Below are 26,411 nucleotides of genomic sequence, written 5' to 3'. Positions count from 1 at the left end.
GGCTTTGGCCAAACTGTGGTTCATGTCACATTTTTCCCCTGGCATGCACCATTGTTTACTCTCCTTCAAACAAATAATGATTTTTTTTTTTAAGTTTATTTATTTTGAGAGAGAGGGAGCATGAATGAGCAGGGGAGGGGCAGAGAGAGAGAGAATCCCAAGCAGCTTCTGCAGAGTAAGCGCAGAGCCCGACACGGGGCTCAAACTCATGAAACTATGAGATCATGACCTGAGCCATAATCAAGAGCCAGACGCTTAACTGACTGAGCCACCCAGGCGTCCCTGATTGTGATCCATCTTGAGGGAACTTCTGAAGTTAAATGATGCCTCCATTTTTTTTTTTTTAATTCTAATGTAGTTAACATAGTGTTGTATTAGTTTTAGGTGTACAATATTATGCCTCCATTTAACTTCTAATTTGTTATATTTAAACCACAGCAGTTTTCATTATCTATGTTTCCATGTACATATTAAAAATGAACTTTAGGGGCGCCTGGGTGGCTCAGTCAGTTGAATGTCTGACTTTGGCCCAGGTCATGATCTCGCGGTTCATGAGTTCCAGCCCCTTGTTGGGCTTTGTGCTAACAGCTCAGAGCCTGGAGCCTGCTTCAGATTCTGTCTCCCTCTCTCTCTGCCTCCTCACCCGCCTGTACTCTGTCTGTCTGTCTGTCTGTCTCTCTCTCTCTCTCAATAATAAATAAACATTTTTAAAAAATGAACTTGAAAAATTTAATCATTGATTATATGTTTTTGATGACATTCAGAATTCTGTTTTATATCTGTGATTTGTGGGCTGCTGGATCAAGTAATAAATATTTTTAAATGTGTTTTATAAGATTTGCTTCTTGAATGTTGAGAGTTATGGCTCAGCAGCAGTTTCCCCAAAATCTATTCAAACTCCTAATTTTGTGAAAAATTTATCTTAGTCCCTTTATTTCTCTTTCACCTGGTTTACCTGTTACTAAAGTACCCTTTTCTCAAATTGATGGGATTTCTAAAGTGGGACTATTGGATATCTTGAGAAAATATTTTTTTATTAAGTTACTGTGTTCATCCCAGAAACCATTAAATTGATTTGCCACAATTTGTTATATAGGATACCTTGCTTTTTTTTTTTTTTTTTTAATAGTATATTTAAGTTTTCTAAATACAACTTCTTGGAGGCACCTGTGTGGCTCAGTTGGTTAAGCATCAGACTCTTGATTTTGGCTCAGGTCATGATTGATTTAACAGTCATGAGATTGAGCCCCACATCGGGCTTCACACCAGGCATTGAGCCTGTTTGGGATTCTCTCTCTCCCTCTCTCTGCCCCTACCCCACTTGTGTTCTTGCTCTCTCAAAATAAATAAATACATGCATACATACAACTTCTTGGATTTTATTTGAATTTTACTGACTTCTTCTATTTTGGTACAAATGCTTTATTTTTTAAATTTTTTTAGTGTTTATTTATTTTTGAGAGGGAGAAAGAGAGAGGAGGGGCAGAGAGGGAGGGAGACACAGAATCTGAAGCAGGCCCCAGGCTCTGAGCTGTCAGCACAGAGCCCGATGCGGGGCTCAAACCCATGAACAGTGAGATCATGATCTGAGCTAAAGTCAGTCACCTAACCAACTGAGCCACCCAGTCACCCCCAAATGCTTTACTCTGATAATTGATTTCCCTCTCTAGATTTATCATGTACATCTTGGTATACTAAACTAATGTTTGAATGTCTCATTTTATCTTACTGGGAATTTAGCCAACCTCTTCCACTCCATGTACATCCTCACCACTATTGCTTCTATAACTCCTGGAATTTTCCACCAAATTTTTCATGTTCTGGAAACTACATTCTTCGCTTAATACCTGAAGGCTGTTTTGATCTTCATCTTTTAAACTGCATTCCACAAAAAGTTCACCTGGTCCTCGTTGACTCTCACCTGTCAGTACTCTGCAGTTCCCTGGCTACAGTCAACTGCTTACATTGCTAACCACCTCTCTGCACATCTGCCTCCTGCGTGGCACTGCCACAAGTTGTTTCTGTAGAGTCACCTGGTACTAACATTACCCTTTGGTAGAATCCATTCCACACTGTGAGTCATTATTTTCCCCTTGAGGTTGCCTAGGCTGTGATAATGTTAATGAAATCAGAATTTATTAATTTTGGCTAAGTATACATAATTTCCACTGATTCATAATAACTATATATCCACCAATACCTATAGTAAGAGCATCCTTTACCTCATGTCTCTTTATGCCAGCAGTTGTGTGAAGAGATCCAAATATATGATTTCAGATAACTAGAGGGGAGTGCAAAAGAAGCACTCTTATTTTTACATAACAAACAAGGATACTTAGCCTCAAAAAGGCTAACATGCCAAAATTGGTAAATTTCTATTTATGAAATATGTAAATAATTTGGTTGGTATATATATATATTTTCAATTTTTATTTAAAAAAAATTTTTTTTAACATTTATTTATTTTTGAGACAGAGAGAGACAGAGCATGAACGGGGGAGGGTCAGAGAGAGAGGGGAGACACAGAATTGGAAATAGGCTCCAGGCTCCGAGATGTCAGCACAGAGCCCGACCCGGGGCTCGAACTCACAGACCATGAGATCATGACCTGAGCTGAAGTTGGACGAGCCACCCAGGCGCCCCTTATTTTTATTTTTTTAGCTAATCTAACCACATCCCCCCAAGTTCAGAACTTGACAAAAATCTGCTGCTAAATTTGTTTCCTCCTAACAAACCCTTTGTCTTCCCTACCAGGGATTCATCATCTTGCCATGTGTCACCCTCCATTGCTGAATTCTTGACAGACTTTCTTTGCATCTGCATGTGTACCTGGAATGAATTCATCCATTCTCTCCTTGATGGCCATGTCCAGAATTTAGCTTTTATTTTTTTTAATGTTTATTTATTTATTTGGAGAGAGAGAGAGCGCACACACAGTGGGGAGGGGCAGAGAACCTCTGTCTCTGGTAGAGAGAATCCCAAGCAGGCTCCATGCTGTCAATACAGAGCCCCACATAGGGCTCATTCCCATGAACCATGAGATCATGACTTGAGCCTAAACCAAGAGTCAGATCCTCAACTGACTGAGCCACCCAGGCGCCCTAAGAATTTTGCTTTTGATACCTGTTGAGAACATTTTTTGTACATGTCTGATGTAATATGTATGTAGAACTCTTTTGAGTATATGCTTATAAACAGAAAGCCAAGGATATTCAGTTTGATAAATTTTAAGGCAAATGTTGGAAGGTAAACCTATATTCCTCCCACTGTATCATACCTACTGCCTTTCTAATCTCTTCATTCTTCCCTGCCCCACCCCTGCCACACCCATAGTGCATTTCCTAAAGAATGGGTCAGTATTGTGGCACTTGATACATCAGTTCATGTCTTTTTGTAAGATAAAGATTTGTACTGTCCCAGCACAATTGTATTCTCATAAATTTGCAAGCATAGGCTCTGTTCTTTACCTTTTCTCAGATTGTTCATTGATCTGAATGGAGCACACTGTTCCTTTATTAGTGTATTATTGTTGAGCCCCTGGACACCCAAATCTCCTCAGAGAACCCTATCCTTACCCCTTCTCCCACGTTGTATAAAGATCCATACTCTTCCAGAGGACATCTTGCTCAGGATAGCACCACTCCTGGTCACTCTAAATCAACACTTTCAGGGAGTGATGGATGATTCAGATGCTGTTATCCAGGAGGGAGGAGTCAGTAACAATATTAGTGACACTACTCAATTCCTGTAGTTTTCCTGAAGCATTTCTCTGCAGGTTGATGGGATTTATTATGCCCTTTTGCTTACTTCCTGGGGTGGGCAGCGGTGTCTAGTGCTCAAGGACCTGTGCTCTGAGCTTGCAGGCCCAGGTTCAAGTTTTGGCTTTCACATTTACTTTCTGGGTGAATTAGTATTGGATACATAAACACCATGGGCCCATTGTTTTTACCTGAAGTAATGTGGTGATTTACCTCAAGAATATTAAATATGTTAATGCTGTGAGAGCATTTTGATTTTTGTATACCATATAGCAAGGACTGGAAATTTACTTTTGTTTTTCTAATATTTTTTAATCCCTCTTACATGATTGACCTTTGCCTGCAGTGTATTGTGTTTGTATTCATTTTGTAATTTGTCTCATCTCAATGTTGTCTCTGCCTTAGTAAATTTTCGAGGCACATACTCTAGTACATGTATTTCTTTAAAAAAATTTTTTTTTGTTTTACATTTATTTATTTTTGAGAGAGAGAGTGAGACAGAGCATAAGCGGAGGAGGGGCAGAGAGAAAAGGAGACACAGAATCTGAAGCAGGCTCCAGGCTTCGAGCAAGCGTTCCGCACAGAGCCCAACACGGGGCTCGAACCCATGAACCATGAGATCATGACCTGAGCCGAAGTTGGTCACTTAACCGACTGAGCCACCCAGGCGCCCCTCTAGTACATGTATTTCTTAATTGCAGAATTGCATAATTAAGTGTTGTTTCATAGTTAGGAAATAGCTCTATTGGTTGTTAGTTAACTGCAAGTATGAAATCATAATTCTGATTTCTGATCGCCTTCCCAAATTCTTTATCTTAAAATATTATGTATATACCTGAACCAGATATTTAAAACATCAGTGGTTCTTAACATATGTTTCAATTCTCATATTATGGTGGGGGTATAGCTCAGTGGTAGAACATTTGACTGCAATGCTCATAGTACGTACTCCTTCCGAGATAGGAGCCTTTTTCTTTGTTCTGACGGAAGAAGTCTTTAGAATGTCACAGATTGAAATGGTTTGTAATTGTGTTTGCTTATTATTTATCTTCTAGATTTACTGTGGGTTTCTAAAAATGTTAGATTCATTTTATTATGATTTACAGATAATGGTTTTCTGTATCCATTATGTATTATGACTGTCATGCACCAGTGGTTAATGTCTGCATGAATATAGTTTTATTATAGAAATTCAGAACAACATTTTGTTATTCTTACAATGGTGTTTTATCAAGTTTGCCTCATTTTCTCAGAGCTGTTTTTATTTTGTAATTGTGAGTTGCCATTTATTTATTAGAGAAGTTTGTTAAGATATTATTTATCATTGGGGTGCCTGGGTGGCTCCGTCAGTTAAGTGTCCACCTTTGGCTCAGGTCATGATTTTGTGGTTTGTGAGTTCGAGCCCAGCGTCAGGCTCTGTGCTAACAGCTCAGAGCCTGGAGACTGCTTTGGATTCTGTGTCTCCCTCTCTGTCTGCCCCTCACCTGCTCATGTTCTGTCTGTCTCTCTCTCAAAAATAAATATACATTAAAAAAAAATAAGATATTAATTATCATTATATTATCAATGCTCTGCTTTAGCCTTTATTGTTGTACCTAAATAGTTAGGTACCTTTACAGTGTATGTGCATTAATATAATATTGCTTTTCTTCAAATATGAGACACCCAAATATCTACTGCCAAATGGTGAGTACTTTGGGGTGGCAACAGAAAGATACTACTTGTTTCAGGGCCTATGTAAATACTCTGAGCGGTTTGATCATAGGGTGTTGGAAGTAGGCTTTCCTGAAAATAATTTTATCTATGTGTAAACACCCTTTCTTAATTGAGGAATCCAATTCCCTTTGTATTCCTAAATATTTGCATACGTTGGTTGAGAAGTTTTAGAACTATCTAAGAATAACTTTTGGCATAATGTTATGTTTTCAAGGTAAAATATTCATTTTACAACTCTAGTTAATAGCAAACCTATGGCTCTTTATATCTTTCAGATATTTCTGTTAGAAGTGTGATTAAGGAATTATCAACAAAAGAGGATATTAACAAAGAAGAACTGTTCCAAACACTGATGTTGGAAAGACACAAAAGAAATGACATCAAGGGTTTGGGTTTCAGAGAGGCCCAGCAAAATACACATGAGTTTGAGAGTCACTATGGATATAATGAAACAAATTACAAAGGAGTAACTGCAGCCCATAACCACAGTTTCACTGGTAGAAGAGATCAACAACATAACATCTCCTGGAATGTTTTCCCTCTAAAACAGGATGTTTCTGTAAGGAAAAGTACTTCTCAATCTTACAAATGCGAGAAGTCATATAAAAGTTATTTGTTAAAACTAGAAAATAACATAACTTGTGCAGGAAACAAGTATATAAAATGTTTTGAAAATGGGATTGGATTAAGGTTTCAGTCACATCTGACTGACCTTCAGAAGTTTCAAACTGAAGAGAAAATTCATGCATGTTATCAAGTTGAGAGGTTGATCAACAGTAGTTCTGCTTCGCCATTTCAAAGAATTCCTTCTAATATCAACATTAGCATTTGTAGTAAATCCAGGAAATTTCTTATTCATCCTCCATTACTTACACATCAAAAACCACATAATAATGAAGAGCCTTACAAATGTAATGACTGTGGGAAGGCTTTTAGAGGAAGCTCAAACCTCACCAATCATCAAAGAATTCATTCTGGGCAGAAACCTTACAAATGTAATGACTGTGACAAATCCTTTAACCGGATCTCACACCTCACTAGACACCAGAGGATCCATACTGGAGAGAAACCATATAAATGTAATGTGTGTGGCAAGGTCTATAGTCAACATTCAAATCTTACAATTCATCAGAGAGTTCATACAGGAGAGAAGCCTTACAAATGTAATGAGTGTGGCAAAGCCTTTACCGAATTTGCAAAACTTACTAGACATCAGAGAATCCATACCAGAGAGAAACCATATAAATGTAATATATGTGGCAAGGGTTATAGTCAAAATTCAAATCTTTCACGGCATCAGAAAATTCATACAGGAGAGAAACCTTACAAATGTAATGAATGTGGCAAAGCTTTTTCTGAGTATTCAAGCCTTACTCGACATAAGCGAATCCATTCTGGAGAGAAACCTTATAAATGTAATGAATGTGGGAAAACCTTCAGAGGAAGCTCAAATCTCACCCTTCATCAAAGAATTCATTCTGGGCAGAGACCATACAAATGTAATGAGTGTGACAAATCCTTTAACTGCATCTCACACCTCACTAGACACCAGAGAATCCATACTGGAGAGAAACCATATAAATGTGATGTGTGTGGCAAGGTCTGTAGTCAATATTCAAATCTTGTAATTCATCAGAGAGTTCATACAGGAGAGAAGCCTTACAAATGTAATGAGTGTGGCAAAGCCTTTATGGAGCATTCAAGCCTTACTCAACATAAGAGAATCCATAGTGGAGAAAAGCCTTACAGATGTGAAGAATGTGGCAAAGCCTTTACCCAATTTGCAAAACTTACTAGACATCAGAGAATCCATACCAGAGAGAAACCATATAAATGTAATATATGTGGCAAGGGCTGTAGTCAAAATTCAAATCTTTCACGGCATCAGAAAATTCATACAGGAGAGAAACCTTACAAATGTAATGAATGTGGCAAAGCTTTTTCTGAGTATTCAAGCCTTACTCGACATAAGCGAATCCATTCTGGAGAGAAACCTTATAAATGTAATGAATGTGGGAAAACCTTCAGAGGAAGCTCAAATCTCACCCTTCATCAAAGAATTCATTCTGGGCAGAGACCGTACAAATGTAATGAGTGTGACAAATCCTTTAACTGCATCTCACACCTCACTAGACACCAGAGAATCCATACTGGAGAGAAACCATATAAATGTGATGTGTGTGGCAAGGTCTGTAGTCAATATTCAAATCTTGTAATTCATCAGAGAGTTCATACAGGAGAGAAGCCTTACAAATGTAGTGAGTGTGGCAAAGCCTTTATGGAGCATTCAAGCCTTACTCAACATAAGAGAATCCATAGTGGAGAAAAGCCTTATAAATGTGAAGAATGTGGCAAAGCCTTTACCCAATTTGCAAAACTTACTAGACATCAGAGAATCCATACCAGAGAGAAACCATATAAATGTAATATATGTGGCAAGGGCTGTAGTCAAAATTTAAATCTTGCACAGCATCAGAAAATTCATATGGGAGAGAAACCTTACAAATGTAATGAATGTGGCAAAGCCTTTTCTGAGTATTCAAGCCTTACTAGACATAAACAAATCCATTCTGGAGAGAAACCTTATAAATGTAATGATTGTGGGAAAACTTTTAGAGGCAGCTCAAACCTCACCAATCATCAGAGAACTCCTTCTGGGCGGAGATCTTACAAATGTGATGAGTGTGACAAATCCTTTAACTGCATCTCACACCTCACTAGACACCAGAGAATCCATACTGGAGAGAAACCATATAAATGTGATGTGTGTGGCAAGGTCTGTAGTCAATATTCAAATCTTATAATTCATCAGAGAGTTCATACAGGAGAGAAGCCTTACAAATGTAATGAGTGTGGCAAAGCCTTTATGGAGGGTTCAAGCCTTACTCAACATAAGAGAATCCATAGTGGAGAAAAGCCTTACAAATGTAAAGAATGTGGCAAAGCCTTTAACCAGTCCTCTAACCTTGTCATACATCAGATGATTCATACTGGAGAGAAGCCTTACAAATGTAATGAGTGTGGCAAAGCCTTTAATGTGTGTTCAAGCCTTGTCCGGCATCGAAGAATCCATACTGGAGAGAAGCCTTACAAATGCAATGAATGTGGCAAGTCCTTTACTCAATTTGCAAACCTTACTAGACATGAGAAGATGCATACTGAATAGAAACACTGTAAATTCAATACGTGTAGAAATGCTATTGTCCAAAAATCAAGTACTGGGGATCATCAGAGAATCTGTAGTGAAGAGAAACCTCACAAATACAATGTTTATAGTAAAACCTTTAATGTGTGTTCAAGACTTACTCAACATCAAAGAATCCATGCTGAATAGAAACCATATAAAAGTCATGTATTTGCAAAGCTTATAACGAGGGTTCACGTTTAATTAGACCCCAGAATATGCATCTTTGAAAGAAACCACAAAAAGGTAAAGGGTATGGCAAGGTTTTTATCCAAAGATCAAGCGTATGTAATGTCTCCTACTGGAAAGAAACCATATAAATATAATGAATGTGTTAAACTTTTGTCAGATGTTAAAATGTTTACCTTAGGGGCCATGAGAGAAAACATACAAATGTATTGAAAATGGCAAGGCCTTTAGACAATGGTCTGACTTTTAAGATTCATCAGAGGGTTGATATTGTAGAGAAACCTTAAAAATGAAATGATGTGATAATTTCTTTAACCATTTCTCACAATCAGCTACACATAAGATAATTCATAGTGGAGAAGATAATGTCTAAGTTCTCCTGAAGGATTATTCAGTTAAATTCCAAATAATGTTGGGGCGCCTGGGTGGCTCAGTCGGTTGAGCGTCCGACTTCGGCTCAGGTCATGATCTCGCGGTCTGTGGGTTCGAGCCCCGCGTGGGGCTCTGGGCTAACAGCTCGGAACCTGGAGCCTGCTTCATATTCTGGGTCTCCCTCTCTCTCTCTGCCCTCTCCGGCTCATGCTGTCTCTCTCTGTCTCAAAAATAAATAAACACTAAAAAAAAAAATTTAAAAAAAATTCCAAATAATGTTAATAGTGATTAGTTAAAAAATCAAAATAATACCTATTAATTGGTTATTTAAGTTACAAGGCTATCTGTGAAAAGGTCCTGTTACTTTCCTCTTATTATATAGTTTATTTCAGGTTTCTTGAAAAGGCCAAGTTACTGTTGATTTTCATCCTGAGGTTTGAAATCTGTTCATGTTATACCTTCATTACAATCCTTTCATGTCACCATGAAGATCTCTTGGAAGGGTTTAATAAGCTAAAAGGGCAAACTTCATTAGGTGATGTTCATCCATGTCCAGAGTTTCCTGCAAGAACAAGAACCATGAATTTGAGTGACAGTGTGGGTGGCATATAGTGGATGTAAAACTATGATCTCAGTCGTCAAGATCAATGTGTTAAGGACCCTCTTCTCCAGATTTGTTGGTATGGGGCTTTTATAGTGGAACTAAGGAGAGTATTGAATGTGGCTTAAACTTCCCAACCAATGCCAAAGAAAGAGTAGATAGGCTATCTTATCAGCTTACCTAATTGGTAGAAGGGAGGAGGGGTGGGAGACTTGAAGCCGTTAATAGTCAAATAATTAAAAAATGAAGTTGGAATGGGGCACCTGGATAATTCAGTCAATTAAGCGTTGGACTCTTGATCTTGGCTCAGGTCATGCTCTTGCAGTTTCTGAGCTTGAGCCCAACATCAGATCTGCACTAACAGTGTAGAGCCTGCCTGGGATTCTGTCTCTTCCTCTCTCTGTCCCTCCCTCCCTCCCTCTGTCAAAATGAATAAACAAAAAATAAAGTCAGACTAATTTAACACTGTTTACTCTTTAAGTTTTTCACTTCTTGGTTGGGAAAGATGAGTTTTCCTCGTGCTAATAATCGCGTGTCCTTTGCTGCACATGTAGGATCATTTATATAATACGTTGAAAGTGTTTGTGAAATACTGTTTAGATAAATTGCCTGTGACATTTTTAGGGTAATTTGATGAAAATGAATGTGTAGGAAGTTTTATCAGACAATAGATATGATTTAGGGATTTTACTAGGAAAGCAGTTTTTCAAAGGCTATCAAAATCTCAATTTGGGATTATGGTAACAAGCCTTATGGTTCGTGGTTCTTTTTCAACTTTGCTGGAGATTCATTTTAATTTTCTTTTTTTTTTTTTAACTTTTTAAATGTTTATATATTTTTAAGAGGAAGAGAGAGAAACACAGAATCTGAAGCAGGCTCCAGGCTCTGAGCCAACAGCACAGAGACCAATGCAGGGCTAAAACTCACAAACCATGAGATCATGACCTGAGCTGAAGTCAGCTGTTTAACCGACTGAGCCACCCAGGCACCTCTCATGTTGATTTTCTTATAAGTTTTTTTCTTACCACTTTTCCCTTCACATCTTTTAAATCAACTTATATATTTAATTTACATTTTATCCCTTTAGTCAGTAAAAAATTTGGAGGATGTATGACAAAGGGCTTCTGAAACTTTTACAACATAAAAATGAGAGGTACAAAGTGCTTTATGAATGTAAAGAAAGAGGGTCTGTCATGTCTTTAGTTCAGTGCAACAATTGCAATGGTACAGGATGATGAACTGGTATCTTGTAATGTGGAGGCAGGAGACCTAGTGCTTCCCTGAAAGTCACACTAGAATTTTATTTAAAAATATGCTCATTTCACCTGAAAAGTTTCTAAAATGCATGCTCTTTCTGCTGTTAAAATTGCTGTCATCATCACTTCTATTGCAATGGAGATTGGGACCCATATCTCCAAGGTCTTGCAGGACAGTCAGTCAGAATGTTTTCCTGAATTCAATGCAAATATAATGGATATTTGTTCATTTTATTTATATATAATTCACATGCCATCAAACTGACACCTTAACTGTGTACAATTAAGTCACTTTGTATTCACAATTTTGTAAAACCTATCAGTACTAACTCCAGAACAATTTCATCACCCCATAAAGCAACCCCATACCCTTTAGCACTTCACACCCCCACCCCTTGGAAATTGCACTGTAATTTCTGTCTCCATGTTTGTCCTTATTCTGGGCATTTCATATAAATGAAATCATACAATATGTGGCCTGTCATGTCTTTCTTCTGTGAAAATGTTTTCAAGACTGATCCATGTTGTAATGGATCATTACGTGAGTCCTTTTTATGGCTGAATTGTAGTATTATAAGTGTCCTGAAATATTGTATATGAAATCATTGTATGAAATTCTTTGGACTCCTACTTTTAAGCTATTTAAGTAATGTTGCACTTACAACCTTTTGGGTTTTGGTTTTTGGTGTGTGTGTGTGTGTGTGTGTGTGTGGTGGACATTCTCAGTTCTCTTGGGTACATGTATTGAGTTGAGATTGTAGTATCATAAGAATCATACACAAGTGTTTCAGTTTCTCCACTTCCTCGTTAACAGTTGTTTTCCACCTTTTTTATTACAGCTACCCCAACAGGTGAAAGTGGTATCTCACTGTGTTTTTGACTTGCGTTCTCTAATGACTAATGTGTTTCATGTGTTTGTTGGCCATAGGTATATCTTGTTTGGAGGAAAAAAAACTATTCAAGTGCTATACACATTTTTAAATTGAGAAGTTGTTTTTTGTTTTAAGAATAATTTACATATGATAGATATACCCTTATCAGGTATATAATTTGTAAGTATTTTGTGGGTTATCTTTTCACTTTTTTGACAATGTCCTTGACACACAACTTTTAAGTTTTGGTGAAACTTTATTTTGGGAAGGGGTTGCTTGCACTTTTGGTGTTGTATCTAAGAAACCATTGCTTAACTCAAATGTCAGGAAGACTTATACCTATGTTTTCTTCCAAATATTTTATAGTTCTTGCATTAAGTTCTTTGATCTGTTTTGAATTGACTTTTTAAAAAAAAATTTCTTTAACATTTATTCATTTTTGAGAGAGTACAAGCAAGGGAGGGGTGGGGGGGGGGGGACACAGATTCTGAAGCAGGCTCTAGGTTCTGAGCTGTCAGCACAAAGCCCAATGTGGGGCCTGAACCCATGAACCATGAGATCATCACCTGAACGAAAGTCGGATGACTAACCGACTGAGCCACCCAGGCGCCTCTGAATTGACCTTTGTATATGGTGTGAGGTAGGGGTCCAACTTCATCCTCCATGTAGATACCCAGTTGTCCCATCTATTCAATGTATATTTTTTAATTTTTTAATGTTTATTTTTGAGAGAGGGAGAGAGAGCATGAGTGGGGTAGGGGCAGAGAGAGAGAGGGGGAGACAGAATCTGAAGCAGGCTCCAGACAGCTGTCAGCACAGGGCCTGACATGGGGCTTGAACTCACAAGCTGTGAGATCAATGACCTGAGCCAAAGTCGGACACCTAACCAACTGAGCCACCCAGGCTCCCCTCCATCTATTCAATGTTTTTAAGCATGCATCAGAGTTCCTTTACTATATTTAAAAAGATCAAAATTGCTCTTTTATTAAGAGAAATGATAAGACCACTGGGCCATGGAATCAATATAGTCAGGCTGGTTGACATTTTTAGACTTTGAAAATACATAAATAGTAGTATTCTGAGGGACTGTAGTGATCAGTGTTTGGTCAGGGAAATATATACATAAAATTATTTAAGAGTAAGAATTGTATAAATTAAGGCAAGATTTTGGAAGGAGTTTGAGCAGTGAAATGTGTGAAAGACTGGTAGATCATAGGAACAGTTACTAACAGTTACATCTTAAAGCTCCACAGTGGGTGGAGAAGCCAAAAATCATGCATATATCTGAGAAATTACTGCCTCTGGTTGCCTTAAATATGTAGTTAGAGCTAGTGGGGAGGTCTGCAAAATCTTTATCCGGTCACTGGTTTCTCCCGAGATTAACATATTCTGTTTCACTTTGCCTTCCAAATTCCATCTAGGTTTTTCTCATGAGCAAACCAGTGAGAATCATACAGTGTTTAAAAGCAAAAGATTGACCATAGTAGACTGAAAATAGGATAAGCAATAGACCAAAAGCATGGGGAGAGGCTGAGGAAAAAAAAAAATGTGTATGGAATAAAGCCTACATATACTGGAGAATAAAGTACCTGAGAAAACCATAAGCTGTCTCCTCTGGCTCTGCACAAAGTGTAAAAGGTAAAAGCAGAGTGGTAAACCGCTTGGTTAAGAGTTGGAGTGTCACAACTAAGAGCAAATCTGCAAATGATGGGAGAATATTTTCTTTTCCTCTTTTCCTTTTTCGTTTCCTCTTTCTTTTTCTTTTCCTCTTTTCTTTCTTTTAGTGCTAGACATTTGGTGAAATCTGTCAAACCACAATATGATTACTAAGCTAATGGAAGAGAGACTATTGATCACACATGATAATGGAAACAGCCTTTACAAAATTAGTTTGAGAAAGTCACTAAGCGAATTATAACCCATAAAAAACAGCAAAAACATACTCTAAAAAATGAGGAGAATCTGATTTCCAGAGTTCCACTTTATACTATTTTGAATGCACGTTTTTACCAAAATTACGAGGAACTCAAAGAAACAAAAGTATGACTCAGTCACAAGAAAAAAGAAATTAAGAATGAAATATGGCCCTTTGTAGCAACATGGATGGAACTGGAGAGTGTTATGCTAAGGAAAATAAGTCATACAGAGAAAGACAGATACCATATATTTTCACTCTTAGGTGGATCCTGAGAAACTTAACAGAAGACCATGGGCGAGGGGAAGGGGGAAAAAAAAAAGGTTACAGAGAGGGAAGGAGGCAAACCATAAGAGACTCTTAAAAACTGAGAATAAACTGAGGGTTGATGGGGGGTGGGAGGGAAGCGAAAGTGGGTGCTGGGCATTGAGGAAGGCACCTGTTGGGATGAGCACTGGGTGTTGTATGGAAACCAATTTGACAATAAATTTCATATTAAAGCAACAATAACAAAAAAAAATTAAAAAACAGAAACAACCTTTGAGGATGTCCAGACATTGGACTTCAAGCCAAAATGAAAGGATGCTAATTAGTAATATAAAAATATGAAAATAGAAAACACACTGGTAAAGTATGTAGTCAAATGCAGAATATTCTAATATTGCAATATAGTGGTGTGTTAACCACTTAGATCAAGTATAAAAAAATTAAAGGACAAAAGTAATAAAAATATAACTATTTTTTAATGCACATGCAATGTAAAAACAGTGACATCGAAAACAAAATGTGAGAGGGGAATAAAGTTTTTATATGTAATCAAATTTAAGTTCTTATCACCATAAAATGAACTTTTATCTACAAGATGGTTTATGTAAGCCTTATAATAGCCACAGAGCAAAAACCTGCAGTAGATACACAGAGAAAGAAAAGGAAACTAAGGCATACCTCTATAGAAAATTATCAATTCCTAAAGGAAACCAGAAAGGAAAAAAGGAATAAGGGAACTACAAAACAGCCAGAAAAACAATTGATAAGATGGCATTAGTAAGCCCTTACCTATCAATAATTAGCCAATGTAAATGAATGAATTATCTCATCAAAGACAGTTGTTGGAAGGCTTAAAAAAAAAAAGAAGACCCAATTGCACGATGCTTACAAGAGACTTTAGACTTAAGGATACACAAAGGCTCAAAGTGAATGGATGGAAAAAAATATTCCATGTAAATGGAAACCAAAAGAGAGTGGCTGCACCAGTTTGCATTCCCACCAACCAATATATGTGTTCCTTTTTCACCACATCCTTGCCAACACCTGTTATTTCTTGTGTTGTTGATTTTAGCCATTCTGACAGGTGTGAGGTCATCTTTCTGTAGTTTTGATTTGCATTTCCCTGCTGGTAAGTGATGACATCGTTTTATGTATCTCTTGGCCATCTGGATGTCTTCTTTGGAAAAAATTCTGTTCATGTCTTCTGCCCAGTTTTTAATTGGATTAGTTGGTTTTTGGGTGTTGAGTTTTATAAGTTCTTTATATATTTTGGATACTAGCCCTTTATTGGATATGTCATTTGCAACTATCTTCTCCCATTCTGTAAGTTGCCTTTTTGTTTTGTTGATTGTTTCCTTCTCTGTGCAGAACAGTTTTATTTTAAGTCCCAGTTACTTATTTTTCCTCTTGTTTCCCTTTCCTCAGGAGACATATCTAGGAAAAAGTTGCTATGGCTGATGTTAAAGACTTTACTGCCTGTTCTAAGATTTTTATAGTTTCAGGTCTTACATTTAGACCTTTGAGTTTATTTTTGTATATGGTGTAAGAAAATGGTCCAGTGTCTTTCTTTTGCATGTTGATGTCCAGTTTTCCCAACACCATTTGTTGAAGAGACTGTCCTTTTCCCATTGGATATTCTTTCTTGCTTTGTCAAAGAGAAAGTGACCATATAGTTGTGGGTTTATTTCTGAACTTTCCATCTGTTCCCTCATCTATGTGAATATTTTTGTGCAAATTCCATACTGTTTTGATTACTACAGCTTTGTAATATAACTTGAAGTCCAGAATTGTGATGCCTCCAGCTTTGCTTTTCTTTTTCAAGATGGTTTTGACTATTTAGGGTCTTTTGCAGTTTCACACAAATTTTATTTTATTTTATTATTTTTTTAATGTTTATTTTTGAGACAGAGACAGAAAAAGAGAGACCGAGCACAGGTGGGGGAGGGGCAGGGAGAGAAGGAGACACAGAATCCAAAGCAGGCTCCAGGCTCTGAGCTGTCAGCACAGAGCCTGACATGGGGCCCAAACCCATAAACCATGAGATCATGACCTGAGCCAAAATTGGTCGCTTAACTGACTGAACCACCCAGGTGCCACAGTTCCATACAAATTTTAGAATTGTTTGCTCTAGTTCTGTGGAAAATGCTATTGGTATTTTGATAAGGATTATATTAAATGTATAGATTGCTTGGGGTAGTATAGACATTTTAACATTTGTTCTTCCTATCCATGAGCATGGAATGTCTTTCTCTCTGTGTGTGTGTGTGTGTGTGTGTGTGTGTGTGTGTGTGCGCTCATGGGGGGGTGTGGGTGTTTCCATTTGTATGCATCTTCAATTTCTTTCATCAGTGTTAAAGTTTTCAGAGTACAGGTCTTTCACTTTGGTTAGGTTTTATTTCTAGGTATCTTATTACTTTGGGTGCAATTGTAAATGGTATTTTAAAAAATATTTTTTAATGTTTATTTACTTTTTGAGAGACAGAAAGTGGGGGAGGGGCAGAGAGAGAGGGAGACACAGTATCAGAAGCAGGCTCCAGGCTCTGAGCTATTAGTAAAGAGCCAATGCAGGGCTCCAACTCCCAAACTGTGAAATCATGACCTGAGCCCAAGTCAGACGCTTAACTGACTGAGCCGCCCAGATGCTCTGGGATTGTTTTCTCAATTTCTCTTTCTGCTGCTTCATTATTGATGTATAGAAATGCAACATATTTGTGTACTTTGGTTGTGTATCCTGCAACTTGACTGTATTTATCAGTTCTAGCAAATTTTTTAGGTGGAGTCTTCGGGTTTTCTATATATATAGTATCATGTCATGTGTAAATAGTGAAAGTTTTGCTTCTTTCTTACCGATTTGGATGCCTTTTAATTTGTTGTTGTTGTTATTGTTGTCTGTTGTGCCTAGAACTTCTAGTACAATGTTGAATAAAAGCAGTGAGAGTTGACATCTTTGTCTTGTTCCTGACCTTAGGGGCAAAACTCTCCGTTTTCCTCCTTTGAGGATGATGTTAGCTGTGGGTTTTTCATATAAGGCCTTTATTATGTTGAGATATGTTTCCTCTAAACCTACTTTGTTGAGGATTTTTATCATGAATGGATGTTGTACTTTGTCAAATGCTTTTTCTGCATCTAATAATATAATCATATAGTTCTTATCTTTTCTCTTATTGATGTGATGTAGACACTGATTTGGAAATATTGAACCAACTTGCAACCCAGGAGTAAATTCCACTTGATCATGGTGAACGATTCTTTTAATTGGTTTGCTAGTATTTTATTTAGTTTTTTTGCCTCTATGTTCATCAGGGATATTGACCTATAATTCCCTTTTCTAGTGTTGTCTTTATCCAGTTTTGATATCTGGATAATGCTGACCTCATAGATTGAATTTGGAAGGTTTCCTTCCTTTTCCTTTTTTGGAAAAGTTTGAGAAGAGTAAGATTTGACTCTCCTTTAAATGTTTGGTAGAATTCACCTGTGAATTCATCTGGCCCTGGACTTTTGCTTGTTGGGAGTTTTTTGATACTGATTCAATTTCTTTATCAGTCTTTTCAAGTTTTCTATTTCTTCCTTTCTCCAGTTTTTGTAGTTTATGTTTCTAGGAATTTATCCATTTCTTATAGGTTGTCCAATTCTTTGGCATATAATTTTTCATAATTCTCTTATAATTGTTTGTATTTCTTTTTTTTTTTAATGTTTATTCAGTTTTGAGAGACCGAGAGCAAGCAGGGGTGGGGCAGAGAAAGAGGGAGACACAGAATCCTAAGCAGGCTCCAGGCTCTGAGCTGTCAGCACAGAGCCTGACACGGGGCTCGACTCATGAGTTGTGAGATCATGACCTGAGCCGAAGTCAGAGGCCTAACTGTCTGAGCCACCCAGGGGCCCCTAATTGTATTTCTGTGGTGATGGTTGTTATTTCTCCTCTCTCATTTGCAATTTTATTTGAGTCCTTTCTCTTTTCTTTTTGATAAGTCTGGTTAGAGGTTTAGTGTGTGTGTGTGTGTGTGTGTGTGTGTGTGTGTGTGTATTTTCCAACCTTTTCAAAGAACAAGCTCCTGGTCTCATTGATCTGTTCTCTTGTTTTTTACTTTCTATATCATTTATTTCTGCTCTGATCTTTATTATTTCCTTCCTTTTGCTGGTTTTAGGTTTTGTTTGTTTTTCATTTCTGGCTCTTTTAGGTGTAAGGCTAGGTTGTTTATTACAGATTTTTCTTGCTTCTTCAAGTACTCCTGTATTTCTATAAACTTCCCACTTAGAACCATTTTTGCTGTGTCCCAAAGGTTTTGGACCATTGTGTTTTCATTTTCATTTAGTTCCATATATATTTTTAGATTTATTCTTTTATTTCCTGGTTGACCCATTCATTGCTTAGTAACATGTTATTTAACTTCTGTGTATTTATGGTCTTTCCATATTTTTTTCTTGTGGTTGACTTCTAGTTTCATAGCATTGTGATCAGAATATGTGCATGGTATGAACTCTATCTTGAATTTGTTGAGTCTTGTTTTGTGAGCTAATATATGATCTATTCTGGAGAACATTACACGTGCACTTTAAGATGTGTATTCTGCTATTTTAGGATGAAATGTTCTGAGTATATCTGTTAAATTCATTTGTTCCAGTGTGTTATTCAAAGCCATTGTTTCCTTGTTGATTTCATTTAGATTATCTGTGCATTGATGTACGTGGGGTGTTAAAGTCCCCTACTATGATTGTATTATTATCAAATAGTTCCTTTATGTTTGTTATTAATGGTTTTATGTATTTGGTATTCTATGTTGGGTGCATAAATTTTATAATTGTTATATTTTCTTGTTGGACTGTCCCCTTTATTATTAAAGACTGTTTTTTTTTAACAAATAAATACAAATGACAAAACTTGAGCAACACTAGGAGAGAAAAGAAAGAAAACTCAAAATCAAATGAAAAGAGGAGACATTACAACAGATAACATAGAAATACAAAGGATCATAAGAAAGTATGAACCATCCAACAAATTAAATAACCTAAAAAAGTGCCTAGAAAGATACAATCTACAAAGACTAAATCACAAACAAAATCTATCTAAACAGACCGATGACAAGTAAGGAAGTGGAATCTGTTATCAAAACCTCCCAACCAAAAAATAAGCCATTGTCTTGGAGGGGCCAGTGGTCAGGGTTTGGTTTCCTCACTACCCCTCTTCTATTCCAGGACTTATTCATGTGCTTGAGCAAGGAAAACTCTTCTGTGGTTTCACACAAAGATTTAATTTCTGGGGTTTCTTTCCTAGACAGTACTCCAACACTGTGTCAATCCATTCCAAAAGGGGAAAATCTTTCTGACTGTTGGATTTGTCACCAAAAATTGTGATCTGTTCACTATGTTGAAGACCACTTGATTTTACTGTAACCAATTTCCCTTTAGTTCCCAAATGCTACTACTGATTATACCCGAAAGCCTAGGTATGTTATCTATCAAATTAGGTTGCTACAAGTAGGTGTTCCCATAGCTTGTTTTGATCTTTCCCATACTAGCTGAACTAACTAAACATCACCATTTTTGTCAGTTATACGACCGTCACTTCTCCATGTTCTTCTGCTTACCTAAATATGATCTGTTCCCCTGCATCCTAGGAAAATACACATGGACTCTCTTTTCCAGGTTTTTAGAAAAGACCCCTTTAAGATGAAATGGACTCTCATAAAATGTGATACTATCATACAAAATGGGGTTATCATTCTGCACCTCATCGTATTTTGTATAATAATTTTTAAGCTTCCTGTCAAAATTTTGCAAAAATGACATAATAAAGATGCAGGGCCTTTCAGTGACATACAAAGGTATATGCTTCAAAGTTCCTAGGCAAGTTCATCATCACATTTTTAATCCACATTTTTAATGTTACTTTTTACAAATATAACATGTATTCATTTTTCGAACTACATTCATTTTAGGGTCTCCTAATGGGTAGTGACAATACTGAAATTTATCTGTATGAGATCCTGGAAAACAGTATGGTTAAGAAATTCCCCCAATTATATCTGTTCCAGGAAACAACTTCCTGCAAAAAACACCCTTTCTTATATTACTTGTTAGGACTTATAGATAGCCCATAGATTGCTTAGGACAAGGTCAGACACAGATCCTTGAAATTCCCATTTCTTATGAATAATTAGGTGAACTGATTGTCCTACTGATCAATCAGAATTTAATATTTGTAAATGATTTAATCAAATGTTACTTAAGTTTATCTCCTAAGGACCCTGAACATTGCCTCATCCTTGAGCATTATAATTAGGAAAAAATCCTTCCTCCTAATAGCCTGTCCAAAGAGAGGGCTGACCTCTGGGCAAAACATTCCCTCATCAGCTATAGGTCATGACACCTGTTCATCCAACTATCCCATCTCCTCTTCTCTCTGGTCTTGTTTACTCCTTTTTGTAAAAGAAACACTTTTTTTCTGTCTGTCCTTTGAAATATTTGCATATTTTGTGATCAGAGAATTTTCTCTATTGCAAGAATGTTTTGTATATACTCTCCTTATCTAAGTCAAGATTTAAAAATTTTTATACTGATAAATATGTGTTCTTTAAAAATGTCTCTGTTTTTGTGGTACAGTTTAATTTTTAATTCACCTAGTTAAGCTAGTTCCTATGCTTTTTTTGAAGTTTGAAGTCTAATGATTTTGAAGTCTTCCATCTTTAATAATTTGCATCTGTTATATAATGATGTAACAGGGAGACATATGTCAAAATCTTCCTGTGATTGAGGAGATAGTCTCTTCTTTTTCCTGTGAATGTCTTAATTTTGCTGACTTGTAAATTTTACAAGGAACAAAACTCCCCATAAACAAAATGGGTCCATGACTTCAACCAATAATTGGCTTCTCTCCCCAACTATTAAGAGTTTGATGGAAGTTCCACAAGTCACTTATTTGCTTGTGAACATGGGAGTCCATGCTAAAATCTCTAAAACCAACATGGTTGGTTGTTAATATTATGTAATACAGCATAATCTATATACATTACCTTCTGAAGATCCCCAAATATATCCCCAGCACTGTGCTTTTTTTAATGTGCAGGAAACAAATTCATGGAATGATTTATAATAGGATTGGATTCTCTTTTCACATCTATCTGGGCGAATTCCAGGCATTTAAAACTGAGGATGCACATTGTAAATGTAATCAAGTAAAGAAATCTAGCAAAATAGTCCCTTTGTGTCACAATCAGAAAGAATTTCCCCTAGTGTCAAAACCAACATTTGTATAAATGTGGGAAGGTTTTGGTCCCTTCTTTGTTGATAAAATATCACAGTTATTACCAAAAAAAACAAAACAAAACAAAAAAAAACCCAAAACTACAAAAGTAATGAACTTGGAAAGTCTTTAGGATAAATCTTCACTAGTCAGAAATTCAAACTGGAGAGATCTAAAAATTATACTGAATGGGGCACTGTATTTAGCCAACAGTCAAACATTACTAAACACCAGTAAATAAGTGTCTCAGAGACATCTTGACAAAAAATGTTTTATTTATTTTTTGAGAAAGAACCCAAGTGGGAGAAGGAAGGGGGGGGGGGCGGGGGGTGGAGGATCTGAAGCAGGCTCTGTGCTGATAGGTTGACAGCAGTGAGTTCAATGTAGGGCTTGAACTCACAAACCACGAGATCATGACCTGAGCTGAAGTCGGATGCTCAACTGACTGAGCCACCCAGGTGCTGGGAAATCTTAAAATGTCATATATGTGGCAACATTTTCATTCAAAATGCAATCCTTGTGGGATAATCACATTATTAATTTTGTAATGAAAACTTAAGAATTTTATGAGTAATGATATTCAAACCTTAGTAAATGTTAAGTGATTCAAATGTAATGACCATCAAAAGACTATAAGCACTACTTACATGCATAATGCATGTAAGGAAGAAAAACCTTACAAATTTAATATGTTAAAAGTCTTTATCCAAAATGAAACAGGAAAGAAACAAAATTGCTAAACTATAAAATAATTTTCTTCAATGAAAACATGTTAGTTACTATGGATAAAAAGTAAAGTGAATTTGGCAGAAGACATGAACAGATATTTCTCCAAAGAAGACAACCAGATCGCCAAAAGACACACGAAAAGATGTTCATCATCACTTACCATTAGGGAAATGCAAATCAAAACTCAGTGAGGTATCACCTTACACATGTCAGAATGTCTAAAATCAACAACATAAGAAACAACAGGTGTTGGCAAGGACGTGGAGAAAAAGGAGCGTTTACGCGTTGTTAGTGGGAATGAAAACTGTTGCAGCCACTGTCAAAAACAGTATGGAGCTTCCTTAAAAAGTTAAAAATAGAACTACCCTATGATCCAGCAATCACACTACTGGGTATTTACCCAGAGAATACAAAAACACTAATTCAAAGGGATACATGCATCCCTATGTTTACAACATCATTATTTACAATAGCCAAGATATGGAAACAGCCCAAATGTCCATCGATTGGTGAATGGATAAAGCAGATGTAGTATAGGGGCACGGCTAGCTCTGTCAGTAAAGCACAGAACTCTTGATCTCAGGGTTGTGAGTTCAAGTGTTATGTTAGGTGTAAAGCTTACTTTAAAAAATTAAAATATAATAATAAAAGACGTGCCACACACACACACACACTGGAATATTATTCAACCATAAAAAAGAATGAAATCTTTCCATTTGCAACAACATGAATGGAGGTAGAGTGTATTAGGCTAAGTGAAATAAGTCAGTTGGAGAAAGACAAATATCACACGATTTAACTCATGTGTAATTTAAGAAAGAAAACAAAAGACCAAAGGGGAAAAAATGAAAGACAAATAAAAAAACAGACTCTTAATTATAGAAAACAAACTGATGGGGGTAGGGGGCGCCTGGGTGGCTCAGTTGGGTAAAGATCTGACTCTTGATTTCAGCTCAGGTCATGATCTCAGGGTTTGTGGGTTCGAGTCCCGTGACCAGTTCTGTGCTGACAGTGAGGGGCCTGCTTGGGATTTTCTCTCTCTCCTTCTCTTTCTGCCCCCTCCCACCCACTCTTTCTCTGTCTCTCTCAAAAATAAAGAAATAAACTTTAAAAAATTTAAAAAAAAACAACTGATGGTCACCACAGGGGAGGTGGATGGAGGGATGGATTAAAAAGGTGATGGGGATTAAGGAGTGCACTTGTCCTGATGAACACTGGGTGATGTATAGAATTACTGAATCACTCTACTTTACACCTGAAACTAATATTAACACTATATGTTAGCTAAGTGGAAATAAAAATAAACTATAACAATTTTTTAAAAATAAAAAAAATCTTCTGAAATTAAAAAAGTAAAGTGATTTTGAAATTATATTTAGAGATTACTGAGAAATGAATTATTATGTCATAAAGATTACCTGAAACTTATTTGAGTTTATCAGTCACCTCAAGTGTGGAACACGATGAATAATATAAAGAACAACTCAACTTAGTTTCACATTTTGAAGTTTTGGGTTTCTTTTCTTTTTTTAGCAATGGTTGGTAAGCTAAATTATCACATGTCTTATCCCTCATCTCCCACATCCCAGGTGTTGTGGCTATGAACATCTCTGGAAATGAGCACAGGGTTGAGCACATGGTAAACGGGATAGAAATGGAAATGACGTTCTGAAAAAATGTCAGTAAATAGTGGCACATTTCACATTGGTAGAGCATTGCATATCACATTTCAGTTTGCATCCCCTACACAGACAGAAGCACTCCTTACTTAGTTAAATTGCTTAAATTCTAATGCAGGAGACATATGTGGATCCAGCCATGGCCCCACATAGACTCTCCATGGGTGACTTGGTCCCAGACTGCAGACCCTGCCTGCCTCTCACAGGATGTGCCAATGATATGCCCCGATTCGAGAGACCCCCCTGAAAACAAACCACCAGAGTCCAGAATCAAAGCCAAGCGGCAAGGGTCGTTTATTGCAGGTTCCAACCCGGTCCTCCGCGCACTCGTTGCCGGTGGCGCTGAGAGGCCCCGAGTAAGGATCTTACAGCTTCTTTTATAGCCCCGCACAAACAAGTTAGGGACCTTTTTTAGAGGTTACAGAGCTGTTGTTGGTTGACATTTAAATTTGAACGCTCAGCAGGACTCGATTGGTTCCCGCCTTTATTTTAAACCATTCAGCAGAACTTGATTGGTTCCCACCTTTATGTCAGACTACAACCGGGCACGCCCTGGCTGGTTTCGGACGCGGGGTGGGGGTGGGGGGGGAAGATCTTTTCTTTGCAGTTGTGAGTACACCTGGTAATTTTTCTCTTAGCCTCTCACCTTGTTACCACTTTGTGAAAAGTTTTTTTTAATTAAGTTTTAAAATTTAATTTCAATATAGTTAACATGCAGTATTACATTAGTTTCAGGTGTACAGTATCATGATTTAGCCAATCCGTATACTACCCAGTGTTCATCATAAGTATAGTCTTAATCCCCATCACCTATTTCTCCCATATCCCCACCCAGTTCCCCCTCTGCTAACCATAAATTTTCTAAGGTTCAAGGTCTGTTTTAGGGGGTGAGCACCTGAGTGGTTCAGTTAGTCCAGTGTCTGACTCTTGATTTCAGCTCAGGTAATGATCTCACAGTAGGTGAGATCAAGACCAGAATGTGTCTGGCTCTGGGCTGACAATGAACAGCTGGCTTGGGATTCTTTCTCTCTCCCTCTCTCTCTCTCTCTCTCTCTCTCTCTCTCTCCCTCTGCTGCTCTCCTGTTCACACACACACACACACACTCTCTCTCTCTCAAAACAATAAAAAGGCTTTTTTTTTTTTTTTTTGGTCTTTCCCCCCGCCTTTGTTCTTTCTTTTTTCTTTTTTCGTTAAATTCCACGAGTGAATTCCTATGGTATTTGTTTTCTCTGACCGGCTTATTTCACTTAGTATAATATACATTAGCTCCATCTATTTCTTTGAAATGGCAAAATTTCACTCCATTTTACGGCTGAGTAATAGTCCATTGTGTATTTATGCCACATCTTCTTTACCCATTCCTCTATCAATGGACACTAATCTGCTTTCCATACTCTGGCTATTGTAAATAATACTGTTATAAACGCAGGAGTGCATGTATCCTTGTGAATTAGTGTTTTCCTCTTGGTTGGGTAAATACCCAGCAATGAAATTACTGTGTCATAAGGTAGTTACAGAATTAAATCTATGAGCAATCTTCATACTGTATTCCATAGTGACTGCACCAGTTTGCATTCCCAGCAACAGTGCAAGGGAGTTCCTTTGTCTCCACACCCAGCCAAGGAGCTTAGTGTTTCTTGTTGTGGAAATATATATATATATTTAAGTTCATTTATTTTGAGAGAGAGAAAGTGCAAGTGCGGAAGGGGCAGCGAGAGAGGGATAAAGAGATTGTTCTGAAAAGTTTTTGAGTTAAGCCATTGTCACTTTGATAAAATGTAAACTTTCAACACAAGCGGCCCACACAACTCTAAAACTCTAGGGGCGCCCCGGGGCTGGGTCGGTGGAGCCTCTGACTTCGGCTCAGGTCATGACCCCCCACTGTCAGGCTCCGTGCTGAGAGCTAAGAGCCTGGAGCCTGCTTCGGATTCTGCCTCTCTCTCTGTCCCTTCCCCCTCGCACTCTGTCAAAAATAAAAATAAACGTAAAAAAAAAATTTATTGGGGGGGAGGGAACAGTCTTGACCCAGAGAACACAAAGCATATTCAGAGAGTGGGAATTTCCAAAACAAGACACGCCCAGGGATCGGCACCCAGAGAAGACCAGCACGGCTCCCCCCCCGCCCCCGCACATCCCGCCCAGAAGTCTTGGCCTTGCCCTCAAGCCCCAGTCCGAACGAACATCGCGTTTCAACGGGTGCCTAAACAGTCTGCTCAGGTCACCGCCCTGTCAAGGCCCTCCGGATACTCTCAGTCCGGCGGCCATATTTGTTTTCCTCCCATTACCGGAAGCGCCCCTCCAAAGCTCCGCCCCATCCTGCCTGCAGCGTTTGGGCCAAGGTGTGGCAGGTGCCTGCGTCCACTCCGTTGCCCGAGGAGCTTCACCTAGGCCCCGCCTCAACCCCGCCCTCAGCCGTTGCGCGTCGGGGCCTGGCCAATAGACACACCCCGCCCATTACCGGAAGCGTTCCCTCCAGGCATGTCCCAGGCCCGATCTTCCCCCTGCGCTTTTGCGCAGTTATTGAAAGACCCGGAAGCGGCTGGCCGAAGCGAAGGTCGAATCGACCTCAGTGGGTTTTGAACTTTCTGTTTTGTACGTGAGCGTCTCCAGTCCACAGTCGCACACGCCCAGC

The 26,411-nt window shown here is 37.9% G+C and overlaps 2 protein-coding genes and 1 long non-coding RNA gene across 7 annotated transcripts in view; 2 read left to right on the top strand and 1 right to left on the bottom strand.

The window, feature by feature from the left end:
• Window positions 1-9,636, top strand: part of LOC132691091 (uncharacterized) — a 16,438-nt gene extending 6,802 nt beyond the window's left edge. For 2 of the 5 annotated variants that reach the window (XM_078438739.2, XM_078438738.2), the window contains exon 4: window positions 5,750-9,422. In XM_078438739.2, coding sequence (XP_078294865.2) covers window positions 5,750-8,640 — 2,891 coding nt within the window. In that variant the 3' untranslated portion in view covers window positions 8,641-9,422. Of the gene's footprint in view, window positions 1-276; window positions 292-3,807; window positions 3,826-5,749 lie in introns of all 5 variants that reach the window. The other 3 variants (XM_078438741.2, XM_060652384.3, XM_078438740.2) reach the window with 3 other exon arrangements.
• On the bottom strand, window positions 9,580-26,322 carry LOC144614613 (uncharacterized). Its single transcript, XR_013552487.2, has 2 exons — window positions 26,238-26,322; window positions 9,580-9,781 (listed from the first exon to the last, which is right to left on the bottom strand). It is a non-coding gene; the product is annotated as an uncharacterized LOC144614613 (long non-coding RNA).
• Window positions 26,272-26,411, top strand: part of LOC132691230 (zinc finger protein 677-like) — a 35,106-nt gene continuing 34,966 nt past the window's right edge. Inside the window, exon 1 of the mRNA XM_081791401.1 lies at window positions 26,272-26,411. The gene's annotated coding sequence lies outside the window, so the exon portion shown is untranslated.

Source organism: Panthera onca, chromosome E2, assembly GCF_046562875.1.
Source record: "Panthera onca isolate mPanOnc1 chromosome E2, mPanOnc1 haplotype 2, whole genome shotgun sequence".
Lineage (NCBI taxonomy): Eukaryota > Metazoa > Chordata > Mammalia > Carnivora > Felidae > Panthera > Panthera onca.
This window is presented reverse-complemented; position numbering and strand designations above follow the sequence as displayed.